The 15,730-nt window shown below is 46.8% G+C and overlaps 1 protein-coding gene across 1 annotated transcript; it reads left to right on the top strand.

The window, feature by feature from the left end:
* Window positions 1-846: 846 nt before the first annotated feature.
* Window positions 847-3,258, top strand: LOC138754840 (heat shock cognate 71 kDa protein-like). The gene has a single exon (XM_069919734.1). The coding sequence runs from the start codon at window positions 991-993 to the stop codon at window positions 2,911-2,913; it is 1,923 nt and encodes a 640-aa protein (XP_069775835.1). The 5' UTR covers window positions 847-990; the 3' UTR covers window positions 2,914-3,258.
* Window positions 3,259-15,730: the final 12,472 nt, after the last annotated feature.

Here is a 15,730-nt window from a genome sequence, read left to right as displayed (position 1 = left end):
CGAATGGTGATGACAGAGGAGCGTAGGGCCAAGGGCAGCATCTTCCTTCTGGAATGTTCCATGTCTGGGCCAATGCACATGGCATCCCTTTGTTTGCCTTTACAGCCGGAAACTGCTGGTCGATCCGGTCCATCCCATTTTTCTGCATCATTCCCTGAGGATGAAAGGAAGTTGAAACCTTGAAAGGAGCCATGACCCTCTGGCCCCGCTCACTTGGGCAGGACAGTCTGTGGATGCTTCTGGAAGGTCCAGGACCCTTCCTCACGACGAACGTGGTCAAAGAGCTGCCGGGAATATCCACCTTGTCCAATGCAGATCTACCCACAAATTCTTCTTAACCGCAGCCGAACGACGACTCCTCACAAAAGAGCCCCTAAAAACTATGGCTTCGCCAAGACTGAGAGAATAAGGGCCACAACCGGCTCCAGGAGCTGCTTTCCCGAGTCCGGGATCCCGGCCGCAGCCCTTCACGGCCTCCTCCCACCTTTCTCAACCATTCCACGAGCTTCATCCCGGCCACCACTTCCAGAAGCTTGGGCCAACCTTTCGATGGAACCTGGCCCACGCACGCTCCTATTGGCTCCGCTCGCCGTCCGTCATCCTCGGCGAGGCGCTGTGCTCTTCTGCCATTGGCTGCTCTCCCAAGTCCTCACCCACCTCCCTGCGACAAGCCACAGCCTACGGAATGCTCATTGGCTGCTGCCGCCGTCCATCACCGCATTTTACAGAAGGCTCTCGAACTGCCGCCGCCGCCGAGTCGTCATTGGTCACGCCCTGGAAGTTTCTCGGAGCTTCCACAGTGAGTCATGGACCGCGCTCCTATTGGTCGAGGCAGAAATCATTCAAGCCTGGAGTGCCGCCCTTGCCAAGGAGTTGTGTATAAAAGGAGCAGAGGCCGTCAGTGGTAGCAGCTATAAGTAGCGGTGGAGACCGAAGACTTTTCTGTGACTACAAAGAAAACCCTTCAGCGACGTGGGTGAAAAGACAGAGATGCCTCCATCCAAGGGAACGGCCATTGGCATCGACCTGGGCACCACCTACTCCTGTGTGGGCATCTTCCAGCATGGCAAGGTGGAGATCATCGCCAATGACCAGGGGAACCGCACCACCCCCAGCTACGTGGCCTTCAACGACACCGAGAGGCTCATTGGCGACGCGGCCAAGAACCAGGTGGCCATGAACCCGGCCAACACTGTCTTTGATGCCAAGAGACTCATCGGCAGGAGATTCGACGACCCCATGGTCCAGACCGACATGAAGCACTGGCCCTTCCAGGTGCTGAGTGACTCGGGGAAGCCCAAGGTGAGGGTGGAGTACAAGGGGGAGAAGAAAACCTTTTACCCAGAGGAAATTTCCTCCATGGTGCTGACCAAGATGAAGGAGATCGCTGAAGCTTACCTGGGCTCCAGTGTCACCAATGCTGTTATCACGGTACCTGCTTACTTCAACGACTCCCAGCGCCAGGCGACCAAAGACGCTGGTGTGATAGCTGGCCTCAATGTCCTGCGTGTCATCAATGAACCAACTGCAGCTGCCATTGCCTACGGGCTGGACAAGAAGGGCAAGGGTGAGTGCAATGTTCTCATCTTTGACCTGGGTGGTGGCACCTTCGATGTGTCCATTCTCTCCATCGATGATGGGATCTTTGAAGTGAAGTCCACGGCAGGTGACACCCACCTGGGAGGAGAGGACTTTGACAACCGCATGGTCAATCACTTCATTGAGGAGTTCAAGCGGAAATACAAGAAGGACATCAGCCAGAACAAGCGGGCAGTGAGGAGGCTGCGGACAGCTTGTGAGAGGGCAAAGAGAACCCTGTCTTCCAGCAGCCAAGCCAGTATTGAGATTGACTCTCTGTTTGAGGGCATTGACTTTTACACCTCGATCACCCGGGCTCGTTTTGAGGAACTGAACTCTGACCTCTTCAGAGGCACTCTGGAGCCGGTGGAGAAAGCCCTGAGAGATGCCAAATTGGACAAATCCCAGATCCAGGAAATTGTCCTGGTCGGGGGTTCCACCCGAATCCCCAAGATCCAGAAACTGCTGCAAGATTTCTTCAACGGCAGGGAGCTGAACAAGAGCATCAACCCCGACGAGGCAGTGGCTTACGGGGCAGCTGTCCAAGCGGCTATTCTGACGGGGGACAAGTCAGACAACATTCAGGATCTGCTTCTCCTGGATGTTGCTGCTCTGTCATTGGGTCTGGAAACAGCCGGTGGTGTCATGACAGCACTCATCAAGAGGAACACCACCATCCCCACCAAGCAGACACAGATCTTCAGCACATACTCTGACAACCAGCCTGGCGTCCTCATTCAGGTGTATGAGGGTGAGAGAGCGATGACCAAGGACAACAACCTTCTGGGCAAATTTGAGTTGAGTGGCATCCCTCCTGCCCCTCGTGGTGTTCCGCAGATCGAGGTGACTTTTGACATCGACGCCAATGGCATCCTCAATGTTTCTGCTGTTGACAAGAGCACTGGGAAAACAAACAAGATCACCATCAGCAATGACAAGGGCAGGCTGAGTAAGGAGGAAATTGACAGAATGGTGCAGGATGCAGAGAAGTACAAGAATGAGGATGAAATGCAGTGGCAGAAAGTTGCAGCCAAGAACTCCCTGGAGTCGTACGCCTTCAGCATGAAGAGTACCGTGGAGGATGAGAAGTTGGCAAGTAAGGTCAGTGAAGAAGACAAGAAGAAGGTAATTGACTCGTGCAATCAGACAATATCATGGCTGGAGAGAAATCAGATGGCAGAGAAGGAAGAATTTGAGCACCAGCAGAAACAGCTGGAAAAGGTTTGTAATCCCATCGTTGCCAAACTGTACCAAGGGGCAGCCCCAGGGGAGTCCTGTCGTGCCCAGGCTGGGAGTGCGACATCTTCGGGACCGACCATTGAGGAGGTGGATTAAAAGACTACAGAGTGAAATAGCTCGCAAACACATCTGTGCTAAGATGCAACGGAGCCCACAGGGAACCTAACCTTGTAGCACCGATACCAGTTTTGCCTGATGACTCTCGTACTTGTTTCTTTAATGCAAAATGTTTGTAATTTGTTGCTTTGCTGAATCCCATCTGAACTTCATCTTTTTTTTAATTGGATTATTTTTATATATGTTGATTTATATAAATTGTATTGTTCATTTTGGCTCTTTTGGCTGTGCATACAGATGTGTTCACAGCAGAGGTCTTTGCTTAAATGTTTTCTTGTTATTTATGGTGGTTTATTATCAATAAATGGATTTTTTGACATTGAATCTGATGTCTGGGCACTAATCTTTGGCACATTTATTTAATTAATCAGTCCCGATTGCTGCTGCTGTTAAGACAATGCCATAACTGCCTACACCAACCAGGGCTCCCTGTGCCACCTTCCCTCCTGGGGTTCCCAAAGGTGCTTAGGATCCAGAGATTTGGGTGGCACGTTTAGCACAATGCTTTTACAGTGCCAGTGACCCAGATTCAAATGCAGTGCTGTCTTTAAGGCATTGGTATGTTCTCCTTGTGTCTGCAATGGGTTTCCTCAGGGCACTCTGGTTTCCTCCCACCCTTAAATATATGGGTATTGGAGTTTAATTGGGATATTTGGGTGGCATCGGCTTGAGGACTGTATGAGCCTGTTACCATGAAGTATGAAAATTTTAAAATTAAGAAATTATGTTTAGCATTTAAAAATGTACTTGAAGTTACTTTTCAGAGTCTCATTTCCTGTAGAATAAACAATCAGCTGTAATTCTGATCCACTTCAGCTCATTCTGGCACGGAATGTGCATCTTCTGGCAGTCTGTGCGCAAGTGAGTCTTCCTGATTGGAAAACGCTTACCTCTGCCAAGAATATTTTGGATTTTCTGACTCTTGACTTTGTCGAATGACAAGGTTCAAGATCAGAAGGGAAAAACTTAAAGGGACTTTGATGGTTTTTTTTATATATACAAAGGTTGGTGGGCATGCGGAGCAAGCTGCCAGAGGAAGTGGTAGGGGTGGATATCATTACCTCATATTAATGATGACTGGATAATTACCTGGATCAATGGTTAGCGGGATATGTGGCAAAAGAAAACGGGCTGAGGAAGACTATTCTGTTCGCAATGGTGGAGGAACTCAGCAGGTCTCGCAGCGTCCATAAGAAGTAAAAGCATTTTGGTCCTGAGCCTTCTATAAGGTATGAGCAAAAACAAAATGTAGGTGGCTGAATAAAAAGGCTGGTGAGAAGGGCAGAAAGGGGAGGAGCACGTGCAGAAGATGATAAATTGACATTGCCAGAGAACTGGAAAGGTAGCAATGGATCTGGGAGGGCAGTAGCTCTGTCAATGCAGAGGTGGAGGAAAGGAGATAGAGGGGGATAGAGAGTGAAAGAAAAATGGGGATAGGATAACGGGAGAGATGGGGGAACGAATGGAAACTGGAGTTAGCACTAATGCTGCCCAGCTGGAGGGTGCCCATATGGAATATGAGGTGTTCTTCCAATTTGTGGTTGGTTTGCATCTGGCAGTGCACAAGACCATGGACATACGTGGGCATAAGAATTGAAATGGATTTTTAAGGATGTTCATATTGCTGCATTGAAAAATAGTTTGGTGGTGGGGGTTAAGGGAGATCTGGGCCAAAATAAAGCAAAAGGTACTCAGTCCAGGAGGCAAATTGATTGGCTTGGATGAGGTGGGCTTATTTCTGTGTTCTGTGACCGATATTCCAAGAGACCAATGGTCTTGTCCTGTAGAATACCATTTGCCTCAATCATTTTTAAGACACCACTTCAAACAAAAACTTCTTTGGTACAAAAGTGACTGGCTCTGAGGTTATGGCATTCTTATTTGAGTAGTTACTAGAGAATTTTGAGTGATGGAACCCAGGAGTTATTTTTGTGACACCAGAGTGATTACATTGTGTGCCTGAGGCCAGAATTTAGAATATTAAATAGAAGCTGTAGAACATTCTTGGGTGAGGAAGGCTGAACAAGTGAAGATTTTTTTTTAAAAAACACACAGAAACTGCAAACATTTCTGATGGAGATTTCAGCAGATCAGGTGGCATTTGTCAAAATGGACAATCAGAGTTTTGGGTTGTGACCCTTTCTCAAGGTTAAAGTGGAGAGACCACAAGACCATAAAACATGAGCAGAATCTGGCAATTCAACCCTTTGATCTGCCCTGCAATTCACACATGAGCTGCTCCATTATCCCACTCAGCCCCACTTCCAGGCCTTCTCCCCATAAACTTTGATCACCCGGCTAAACATGAACTTATCAATCTCTGCCTTAAATGCACCCAATAACCTGGCCTCCACAAAAACATCTGGTGACCAATTCCACAGGTTTACCACCCACTGGCTGAAGAAATTCCTATGCTTTTCTGTTCTGTGTGGATGCCTTTCAATTCTGAAGTTGAGCCCTCTTGGTCTGAATTCTCCTACCATGGGAATTGACATATCTATATCAACTGTCCAATTGGAGTCTGGTGGGGTAGTAGGTGAGAAGGAGAAGAATCCTGACCTTGTTGGATCTTGGGTTGGAATGGGGCCAGGGCAGATGTGCGGGAAATAGAGGAGATAATGGGTAAGGGTGGTAGAGGGAAAGTCACGTTACTTGTGATCCTGGATGGAGGTGAGAAGGGGGTAGATGTCTGCACAAATTTTGCTCCTTCTGCAGATACAACAGGAGGAAAGAAGGGTGTGACAAGCAGAGCAGGAAGCTCAGAGGAGAGGTTGCTGGTGATGGGATCACACTGAATTTGTTGGGAGTGTGGTGTGTCAGTTGCAGAGGCTGGTGGATTAGAAAGTGAGGACTGGGGTAGTGTGGAATTTAGGTGAGTGCTGAGGCTAAATGGAAAGTTGAGGAATAACACATCATTTTCCTCTGACATGGCCTTAAATCCAACGGCCTGAACGTTTTGATTTTTCTAATTTTAGGTAATCCATCACCTTTGGTTCCATTGTTTATTTCTGTACCTATTCTTACTTTGCTCCCTGCTTCCCAGCGTCTCGCCTGCTACATGTTTCTCCACATCTCTTTTTCAATATTTTATTAACAGTGAAATTCCATATCCAAAAATAGAGTAGATATGTTAAAAGTCAAAAAGATACATTCCACTTGTATCATTTCATCCAAGGTACCCACATTTTAATCAGACAGAATCGATTGTTTTATTAATACATTCTAAAAAAGGAAAATCTAAACCCACTACCAAGAAAGATGCTGTTTGGCCAAAAAAAAGGAAGGCAGAATTCTTAGCAGAGTGATAAATTAACACATTTGTTAACAATTCTACCTTCACAACAAATGAATGATTATGAAAGTAATTCAAAAGGAAATAATTTTAAAGAAAATTTAAATTGACATCAGAAATTGAGCATTTCATCTCTGAATTTAAACATAACATGACGCCACGTAGCCATTCAGCATGATGAGGCGGGATAACGTCCCTCCATCTGAGCAACACCGCCTGCCTGGTCATAACAGAAATAAAAGCTAATACATGCAGCTCAGATGTCATTAAAGTTATCTCACTCTCCAACAATGCCAAATAAAGTAGTTAAGAGATTATGTTTAAAACTAACTTTAAAAAGTGCAGAGAAAGTTTGAAATACCTCAATCCAATATTTCTCAAGGCTCTGACATGCACAGAACATATGAATTAATGAAGCATCTCCATTAATGCTTTCATCACGAGAAGGTACATCTACATAAAATGAAGATTGTTTGACTTTGGACATGTGAGTTTTCACATCTCACACTTTCTGGTTCCTTCTCCCCCTTTGATAGAGTTGATATTGCCGCCTTCCTACTTTAGTCTTGTTAAAGAGACCTGACCCGAAATGTTGACTGTCCATTTCTACCCATGGACCCAATGAACCCGGCCAGCTTCTCTTTGATTCCTCAAGATTTCAGCATCTGCAGTTATAGTCTTTCTCTTGACATTTTCTCTGAGCTTTCTTTGCAGAGATTGTCAACTTTTTTTAAACAAGCTGCCTGTATGTTTAAAATTCAAAAGTTCACAGATCAAATTTTTTTCAGAGTTCATAGATGACATCACATACAACCCTGAGATTCTTTTTCTGTGGGCCAGGCAGAAGTTCTAATATCTGGAACTGTAGAACTGTAACAAACTGTGCAAATACAGATGTGCAAGGATTCAGCAATGAACAAAATATAATTCCTTAAATGAGTCTTTGAATGAATTTGTTCAAGAGTTTGATAGTTGACAGGTAGCAAGGAGGGAGGGGACAGCAGCAATGAGGGATGGATGGGTGCGTGGAAGAACTGGAAAGACAGGAAAGGGGAAAGAAAAGTGGAAAGCAGTAAAGTCAATAGGGCCTTTCCAGCTGCTGTGTAAAATGGGGTTAACCGGGCAGATGCCGGTTAGCGCCCCACTCACGCAGCAGCTTGAAAGGTCTGACCTGGTCGAGGTGGTCCAAATTCCTGAACCTGGTGGGGCGGGTCCTGCGGTAAGGTATGGTTATCGTGCTGAAGTGCTTAAGCCGGAAATGTTGTTTACATATATTTATCTTTGCTGTATACAATATGCTGTTTGGCCTGCTGAGTTTCTATATCAATGTGTTTTTACAGTGAGCAACAGAGGAAGGTTGGTCAAGGAACATGTCTCAAGGGTGGTTAGGTTAAGTCCCATTCTCTTCAATCATTTGGTCCTCATTTCAATTTTGTCTTGGAGCCCAACTTTTAAATGAAAGTGCGATCCACCAAATAGTGGTCTGATGAAATAAAGTTCATATGATCTTGGGTCTGGAGTGCACCCTATGAAGGCTGAACAGTTTCCCATGTTTCTTCAACATTAGCTCCACTTCAGTGAAATGGAATATCATGTCAAAGATGAATGAGATAAATGTTGCACTTTTCAAAACATGGTTTCTTTGATCACTACTTATTCACCCCTCCACCCCCATTATGTTTCAGATGTCAAATAGAGATGAATTTTAAAACCAGCCAGATGTGAGGATTCCCCCCCAATCCTGCTTCCTCTTGTCAGATCAGAAAAGACCAAGGTTAGCCATTGATGCTGCATCCTTCACCTCTCTTGGCTGCAGAGTGCTTTGATGGACAGACTATAACTCACAGAGGAATTCTAGGACAGGGCAATTATGCAGAAACCTTGCATTGACCTCCCCTGTTTTTTTAAACATATCAACTTTATTTAAAACTACAACTACAACATTACAAGAGACAAGACACTGGGCTACAACTAAATCATGTGCCAAATAAGAACTGTGAGAAGCAGTAATCACTACCACCTCTTTGTTACACAGTATTACACATGAAATTAAAACACGATTTTCACCATCAACCATACACGCATTTCCCTGGGGGAGCCACCGTTCCTGGAACTCAGTCACCGTGGACCCACCCCAACACTACACGGGCCCAGACATAACCCTGAAAGAGAGGGGCAGGAAGTCAGCTCGCCCCACACCCTCAACTGCTGTCACCACGATCCATGAATATCCAGCTTTGCCAGGCTCAGCAGCAACCCCGCCAGACGATTTTCTGAACGCCTGATTCCACCCCCACCACCATCCTCCGCACTGGGAAGCTGTAGATCAGGAGCATGGGGCTGATGTGCAGCCAGAATTTAAGGTGCAGCCCCTTCAAGTAAGCGAGGAGGGGCTGAAACCTCACATACTCCACAACCTCCCAGCCACCCGTCACTGTATGCTGTGTATGGTCCAGAGAAAAGCTGTCAAATGATAATAAACTTGAAACTTTTCCACTTAGCACGAATGCCATTTGAAATGAATTCTAGTCAAAGAATCATAAAGCACAAAGCAGGCCCTTCTCGCCGCATGTCCATCTGTTGCTGATCTCATTTACCAGCTCACACTGTATCCTGAAACATTTATTCCCTCACCCTCTGCCTGTCCAAAACAGAGTTGGGAACAGAACATTTGGCCCTTCATCTCCACACCAACCATAAAGAACTTATATTGACATGGTCTCCTAATTCAACCTCTCATGGGTAGATGAAGCAATTTTCCAGAGCAAGGGCTAAAGACTGGCACAATTGCACATTCACAACACATGGATAGGCATGGATTCAAGAGACATGGCCTGAACACCGGCAAATGGACCTCGCTCAAGTACTATCCCACCCAGACCACCTGCAAATTGGAGGAACAGCACCTTATTTTCTGTCTGGGCACTATCCAGCTAGATGGCATTAACATTAGACACTTTTAAGCTGCAGCACCTTGGGAACCCTCCTGGGAGACAGGTGTGATTAGTGGGGCAAAGGTGCTTCCAGCATCTTTTAAGCTGCAGGGGGATCAACCCATTAAATCTCCAACCCAGCAATTTAAGCGTTAAGTGGTGCGTCACGCACTCAGGGGAACTATCGATAAGTCTCCCCATCCCCAGCCATCAATCACCACCCCCCAGTCAGTCACCCCTCATCATTTGTGACGCCCACCATCAATCAACACCCACCCTGTCAAACCCCACCAGCAATGTCCCGCTTCTGTGAACATTGAGCTGTCACAACCAGAGTGGCGTTTGGGACCCGGTTGGATTTGGACCACACTGACCAGGCAGACCTTTCAAGCTGCCACGTGAATGGGGCGCGAACTGGACAAATTGCCTGGTTAACCCCATTTATCGCAGCAGCATGAAAGGACCTATTGACTTTACTGTTATCCAATTTTCTTTCCCTTCCCCTTTCCTGTCTTTACAGTTTTTCCACCCACCCAGCCATTCCTCATTGCTGTTGTCCCCTCCCTCCTTTCTCCTCCAATTTTTTCCTGCCTTGTGTCTTGGGTAAACTTATACCTCTCATTTTGTTCATTTTAGATTGGTCACAGTGTTTGAGCTACCGAAAGAAAATAGACACACACACCGAGAGCAGTTCAGTTTATACAAATGTTTATTACTAATTCAAAAGCTGATTTCACACTACAATATGCAAGCCCTTCCCAACTATACTTATCAACGCTTGGGCTGGTCCCAACTGCCGAAGCGAGGCTACAACTGCACACTTGTAGTAGGTTGTCAGGGCGCCGGTAGCAGCTTCTCCACCTCCCCCGACTGGGACGTTGCTTGGACTCTGGCTGTTCTTCCTTCTTGACAAGGGGTGTTCCCACCCCTCGGAGAGTCTAAACTTCAGCAGCAGGACCACAGGCTTATATACCCCAAAAACAATTAATCATGCGCCTACTCCTTCTAATATTTGTCAGTCAAAATCAAAACTGAACATTACATTCTACAATTTAGAAGATTAATTATTATGGAACCAGGATGTTATAATTTCCTGGTTTATCTCGTAGATACAAAGACTTATTAAAACTTCTCGAGCAAGACAGGTTGTGACCAATTTGTCAATTTCAGAGTGTTGCATTTGACAACTGCTTTCCCTGGGCCTCACAGTGGAATTCCATTTCAAAGTGTATCTTCAGATAAGTCCCCATGGCTGAGTTTAATTACATCTGCTAGTTCTGAAAGTAAGGTGACCTGCGTGTGGACCCAGTGTCGTCAGTTCCACATAAGCAAAAAGCATCTGGGTACATGGTTTTAATCCTCCATTACATCCCACCCCTTGGTCACAATCTGTCATTTGCGAGGCCTAACCAGTATTTGAGTACAGAGGGAGCGAAAAAAGAGAAATCAAAACAACAATTACAAAGATAAGCAATGACGCGAGCCACCAACGGAGGATAGTGTGGCCCACCCCCCCCAAATGTAGCAGTTAGCCATGAGAAAGGATTCCAACCAAGGCTCAAATTATCCTTGTTGGCCACAATACCCAGGTACTGGAGCTCACGAACAGATTTTGAAACATGCTGAACAATAACATATTTATATAAGCTGCACTTGAGGCTGGTGACCGAGGACTTCCTTGGTGTAATGCATCGGACCGTGTTTCCCACGGGTAACTCCCTTGGAACGTCCTCGACATTACAAATCCAATTGCTGGCATCAAAGCAGCTGTTAAGCCAGATCACCAGGAGTGTAAAATGGAGAACCTGGAACAAAGAAGCCTGACACATGTCACTCACGATACCATAAGCGTTCAGTGTTTAAACAGACTAAATCATCCTGTCCCTCAATAGCTACCCACTGAGTGTTACCCTGGGCAGGTGTCACTATTTCCCCTTTTACAGGAGGGCCACTACCTGGTGGTGCCACCCATACCTTTTGTCCAACATTCTCTAGTTCGGGGATGGGGGGCAATGACTGTTATTCCTCTGGAATAGGCTGTAATTCAGGAGCGTGAAGAAGTCGGTGGAAAGGTGTACCTCCTTTTAAAGGGCGATGATTCAAATTGTCGACTGCCTGCTGCAGCACATGGCACCATCCCTTCTGGGTCCCCAGTGATGTTTCCAAACGAATTTGTTCCTTCAGTAAGCCGTTCATTTGTTCAACTAACCCGGCAGCCTGCGGGTAATAAGGAATATGGTGGACCCATAAAATACCGTTGTCATTTGCCCAATCACAGATTGCTTTCCTGGAGAAGTGCGAGCCATTATCAGAGTGAATCCCCTCTGGAACATCATAACGATAAATCAAATGGTTTAGTCCTTGGATAGTGCTAGCTTGGTCAGCCGTCTTGGTGGGAAAAGTAAAAACCAGGCCCGAAAAGGTGTCAACCATTACTAGGATGTAATATTTACCCATACAGTCTAGCATGGGGCCTATGTAATCAATTTGCCAGACCGCAGCTGAGTGAGCACCCCGTTTTATTCGGCCATGTGGACCAGGTGGAATGGTATGGAACTTCACAAGCTGACATTCTGGGCATGTACGTACGACCATGCGGACATCATCCTGATGGACGGATAAAGCATGTGTACGGGACCACATAGCTGATCCCTTCTCCCCCAAATGACCACTCTGTTCATGTGCCCATCGAGCCAGGGGGACGGTATCAGCACAGCTGATAGTGGCAAGCTGATCTGCTACTGCATTATGTTGAGCCATGTTAGTCGCCATATTGGTATGGGCATCAACGTGATAAACGGTTATCTCACGATGGTGGGAAGCATCCCACAACAGCTGCCACAACTCTTTGCCCCATACTGGGCGGTCATGTATCATCCAGTTGTTCTTTTGCAAATCAGGCATCCATACCACAAGTCCATTAGCCAAAGCCCAGGAATCAGTAAACAGGCGAAGAGGGTGATCATGGGGATCTAGTGGTAAAGTGACTGCCCTCAATTCAGCATACTGACTGGAGCCACCATCCCCCTCCTCCGATAAGTGAGTTCCTGACCTGGGATGGTAAGCCACCTGTTCGTGTACGCGGCCCACCCCTTCAGGCCCTCTGGTCGCACGACTCTGAATATACCACTTCCATTTAACAATACAAGACTGCTGAGCCCGCCGGATCTTTAGATTAGCATCATTAGCCAGGACCCTATTCATTATAGGAAGTGCAGGTCGCAATTGAACATCTGCATCACCTGTCATTCTTTCAGTCTCTAGCAGGGCCCAGTAACAGGCTAGTAACTGTTGTTCAAAAACAGAATAACGAGTGGCAGCCTCGGGCATGGTACATGACCAGAATCCCAGTGGGACTCGGCGACCCTCTTGTTTCTGCCAGAGGCTCCAGGAGGCCACATCATCAATATAATGGTGAATTGAGAGGGAAGGCGATACTGGAAGGTGGGTGAAGGTATACTGGCGCCCCTTCCAGGTAAAGGCGAACTGATCCTGTGAATCCTCAGCTATAAGAATACTGAAGAAGGCGTTAGCGAGATCAATGACAGCATACCATGTTCCTGAGTTCCCAGTAGCAATGTTTTCAGTAAGGGTGACAATGTCCGGAACTGCTGAAGCAAGTGGTGGGGCATGTTTGTTCAAAAAACGATAATCAACTGTCATTCTCCAGGAGCCATCTGGCTTCTGGACCGGCCAAACAGGGCTATTAAAGGGCGACGTTGCGGGCCTCACTACCCCTTCTTCTTGCAGAGCATCGATGGTGGCAGTAATCTCTTCCTGCCCCCCAGGGAGACGATATTGTGGAATGCACACTGGTTTCATGGGGGCTGGCACCATCACAGGATCCCACTTAACCTGACCCACTACTAGTTTTTTTGTAATAGTTCGAATTCCAAATTCAAATCCCCCTTGGCTAGTATTAAGGGCCATACCGGCCAACATATTAATACCCAGGATACACTCGTCAGTAGCAGCCACCAGGGCATGTAACCAGACAGGGGAAGGGCTATCACCCACCATGGCACAGACTTTTATTTCCTTTGCCAGGGTGACCGCTCCTCCCAACCCCTCTATTTGAAAGGCCGGTCCAGTCCAGAGGTCGGGATTACCAGGAATCACCGAGTGCTCTGCACCGGTGTCGACCAAAGCCAAGTATTGGCGATCATTACCCCCACCCCAGTGGATTGTTAACGGTATGTAGGGCCGCGGATCCCCGTGTGTGCGCCGTGTCTCGATGGAGTAGACACGGGAATCCTGCCCACACCTTGAGGCTTCAGAAGGGTTCGGGGGCTTCCAGGACCACATGCTATTGTTATCTTTAAGAGCCTGTTTAACCCATTGTTTTACCTCATCATGAGTAACTGGAGCAGGAGAAGCCAGCTCGATAGAAGCAGCAGTGGGAGCAGAAAGCACAGCTGGGCCAGGAGGACTCAGCAGCTGGGGATGATGTTCCCCTGCTTTTTGCCTAAATCGATCTCCAATGGCAGCCAGCTCTTTTACAGCGAAATCACGGATCATTGACTCCTTCCGACCCCTGTTCCCACTTTGACTCACAGGGTCCTCCACCCAGTCTAGGGGAGGAGGTGGAGGCCATCCAACAGAGGGAGTAGGCCATAGAGCATAAGCAGGGGTTTGGGTATTTTCCCCTGGGTCCACATGGGAAACCGGGTATCTATCCCTTCCATCTCTACCCTTACATCATCCCCCCTTCTGTCTGTTTGGGAAATCTGCTGCCTTATAGGGCGGGCGTGAACAGCAGATGGAGAGGGTAGTATGTTAGACACATGCTGAGGAGTATCTGCATTATTACCATTGTCATTCCAGATATTCCCATCCCAATCCTCAATTACATCAGGATCGTTACCATTCCTTATCATGGCATGAAAACGATATGGATCGGGTTCTACTCCATGCCTTTCCTTATCTGCACAGAGCTGCTGCCGGAGTTTAATATTACGGCAAATCATTTGGACATGCTTATCTTCCCATTCTTTGGCTCTGTCCTGACTGGTGCGAACAATCTCGCTCATCATGGAACAGCATTGTCGCAGGACTTCTAGCTCCTCCTCTAATTGCTTTCTTTTGCACTGAGATTCTACTTCTCTTTGAATTAATTCTGCTTCACGCTGAACGGAGTGGCGTAATGCTGTCGCCAGCAACCAAAAACCATTCGTCAGCGTTCCCTTTTTATCAGGAAATTTACTTTCTCGAAGGAGAGTGGCAACCCGCTCTCCCAGAGGCACACTTAAGGGTTCTAACCTTTCATCCCAACTGATGGGTGGTCCCAACAAAGACAGGGTATTAGCCAGCATGCCAAACCCATCATCTTTGGAAGTCCATCCCGGAATCAAAAACTGCTCAGGGCTCACCTCTTTCTTTCGGCGGAACATCTTGAGACCAACCCTGCTCGCTGCGCCAATTGTCTTGGGTAAACTTATACCTCTCATTTTGTTCATTTTAGATTGGTCACAGTGTTTGAGCTACCGAAAGAAAATAGACACACACACCGAGAGCAGTTCAGTTTATACAAATGTTTATTACTAATTCAAAAGCTGATTTCACACTACAATATGCAAGCCCTTCCCAACTATACTTATCAACGCTTGGGCTGGTCCCAACTGCCGAAGCGAGGCTACAACTGAACACTTGTAGTAGGTTGTCAGGGTGCCGGTAGCAGCTTCTCCACCTCCCCCGACTGGGACGTTGCTTGGACTCTGGCTGTTCTTCCTTCTTGACAAGGGGTGTTCCCACCCCTCGGAGAGTCTAAACTTCAGCAGCAGGACCACAGGCTTATATACCCCAAAAACAATTAATCATGCGCCTACTCCTTCTAATATTTGTCAGTCAAAATCAAAACTGAACATTACATTCTACAATTTAGAAGATTAATTATTATGGAACCAGGATGTTATAATTTCCTGGTTTATCTCGTAGATACAAAGACTTATTAAAACTTCTCGAGCAAGACAGGTTGTGACCAATTTGTCAATTTCAGAGTGTTGCATTTGACAACTGCTTTCCCTGGGCCTCACAGTGGAATTCCATTTCAAAGTGTATCTTCAGATAAGTCCCCATGGCTGAGTTTAATTACATCTGCTAGTTCTGAAAGTAAGGTGACCTGCGTGTGGACCCAGTGTCGTCAGTTCCACATAAGCAAAAAGCATCTGGGTACATGGTTTTAATCCTCCATTACACCTTGCCACCCCTTTCCCCATCCCCCCCCAGCAACTCTTTGATTCAGACACCTGTTGGTGTTTCCTCACACTTTGAAGAGCTCAAGCCACAAACATCAGTTATGTATCTTTGCCATTGCTACATAAAGGACACTGTTTGTCCTGCTGAGTGTCTCCAGCATTGTATGTTTTAAAAAAACTCCAGAGGGTTGTTAACTCGGCCTGCGACATCATGGGCACCAGACTTCACTCCATCAAGGACATCTGCAACAGGCAGTGTCTTAAGAAAGCAGCCTCTATCCTGAAAGACCCCACCACCCAGGCCATGCCCTTTTCACTCTGCTACCATCAGGAAAGAGGTCAAGGAGCCAGAAGATGAGCACTCAACGGAATAAGGA

This window comes from Narcine bancroftii, chromosome 2 (assembly GCF_036971445.1).
Source record: "Narcine bancroftii isolate sNarBan1 chromosome 2, sNarBan1.hap1, whole genome shotgun sequence".
Classification (NCBI taxonomy): Eukaryota; Metazoa; Chordata; class Chondrichthyes; order Torpediniformes; family Narcinidae; genus Narcine; species Narcine bancroftii.
This window is presented reverse-complemented; position numbering and strand designations above follow the sequence as displayed.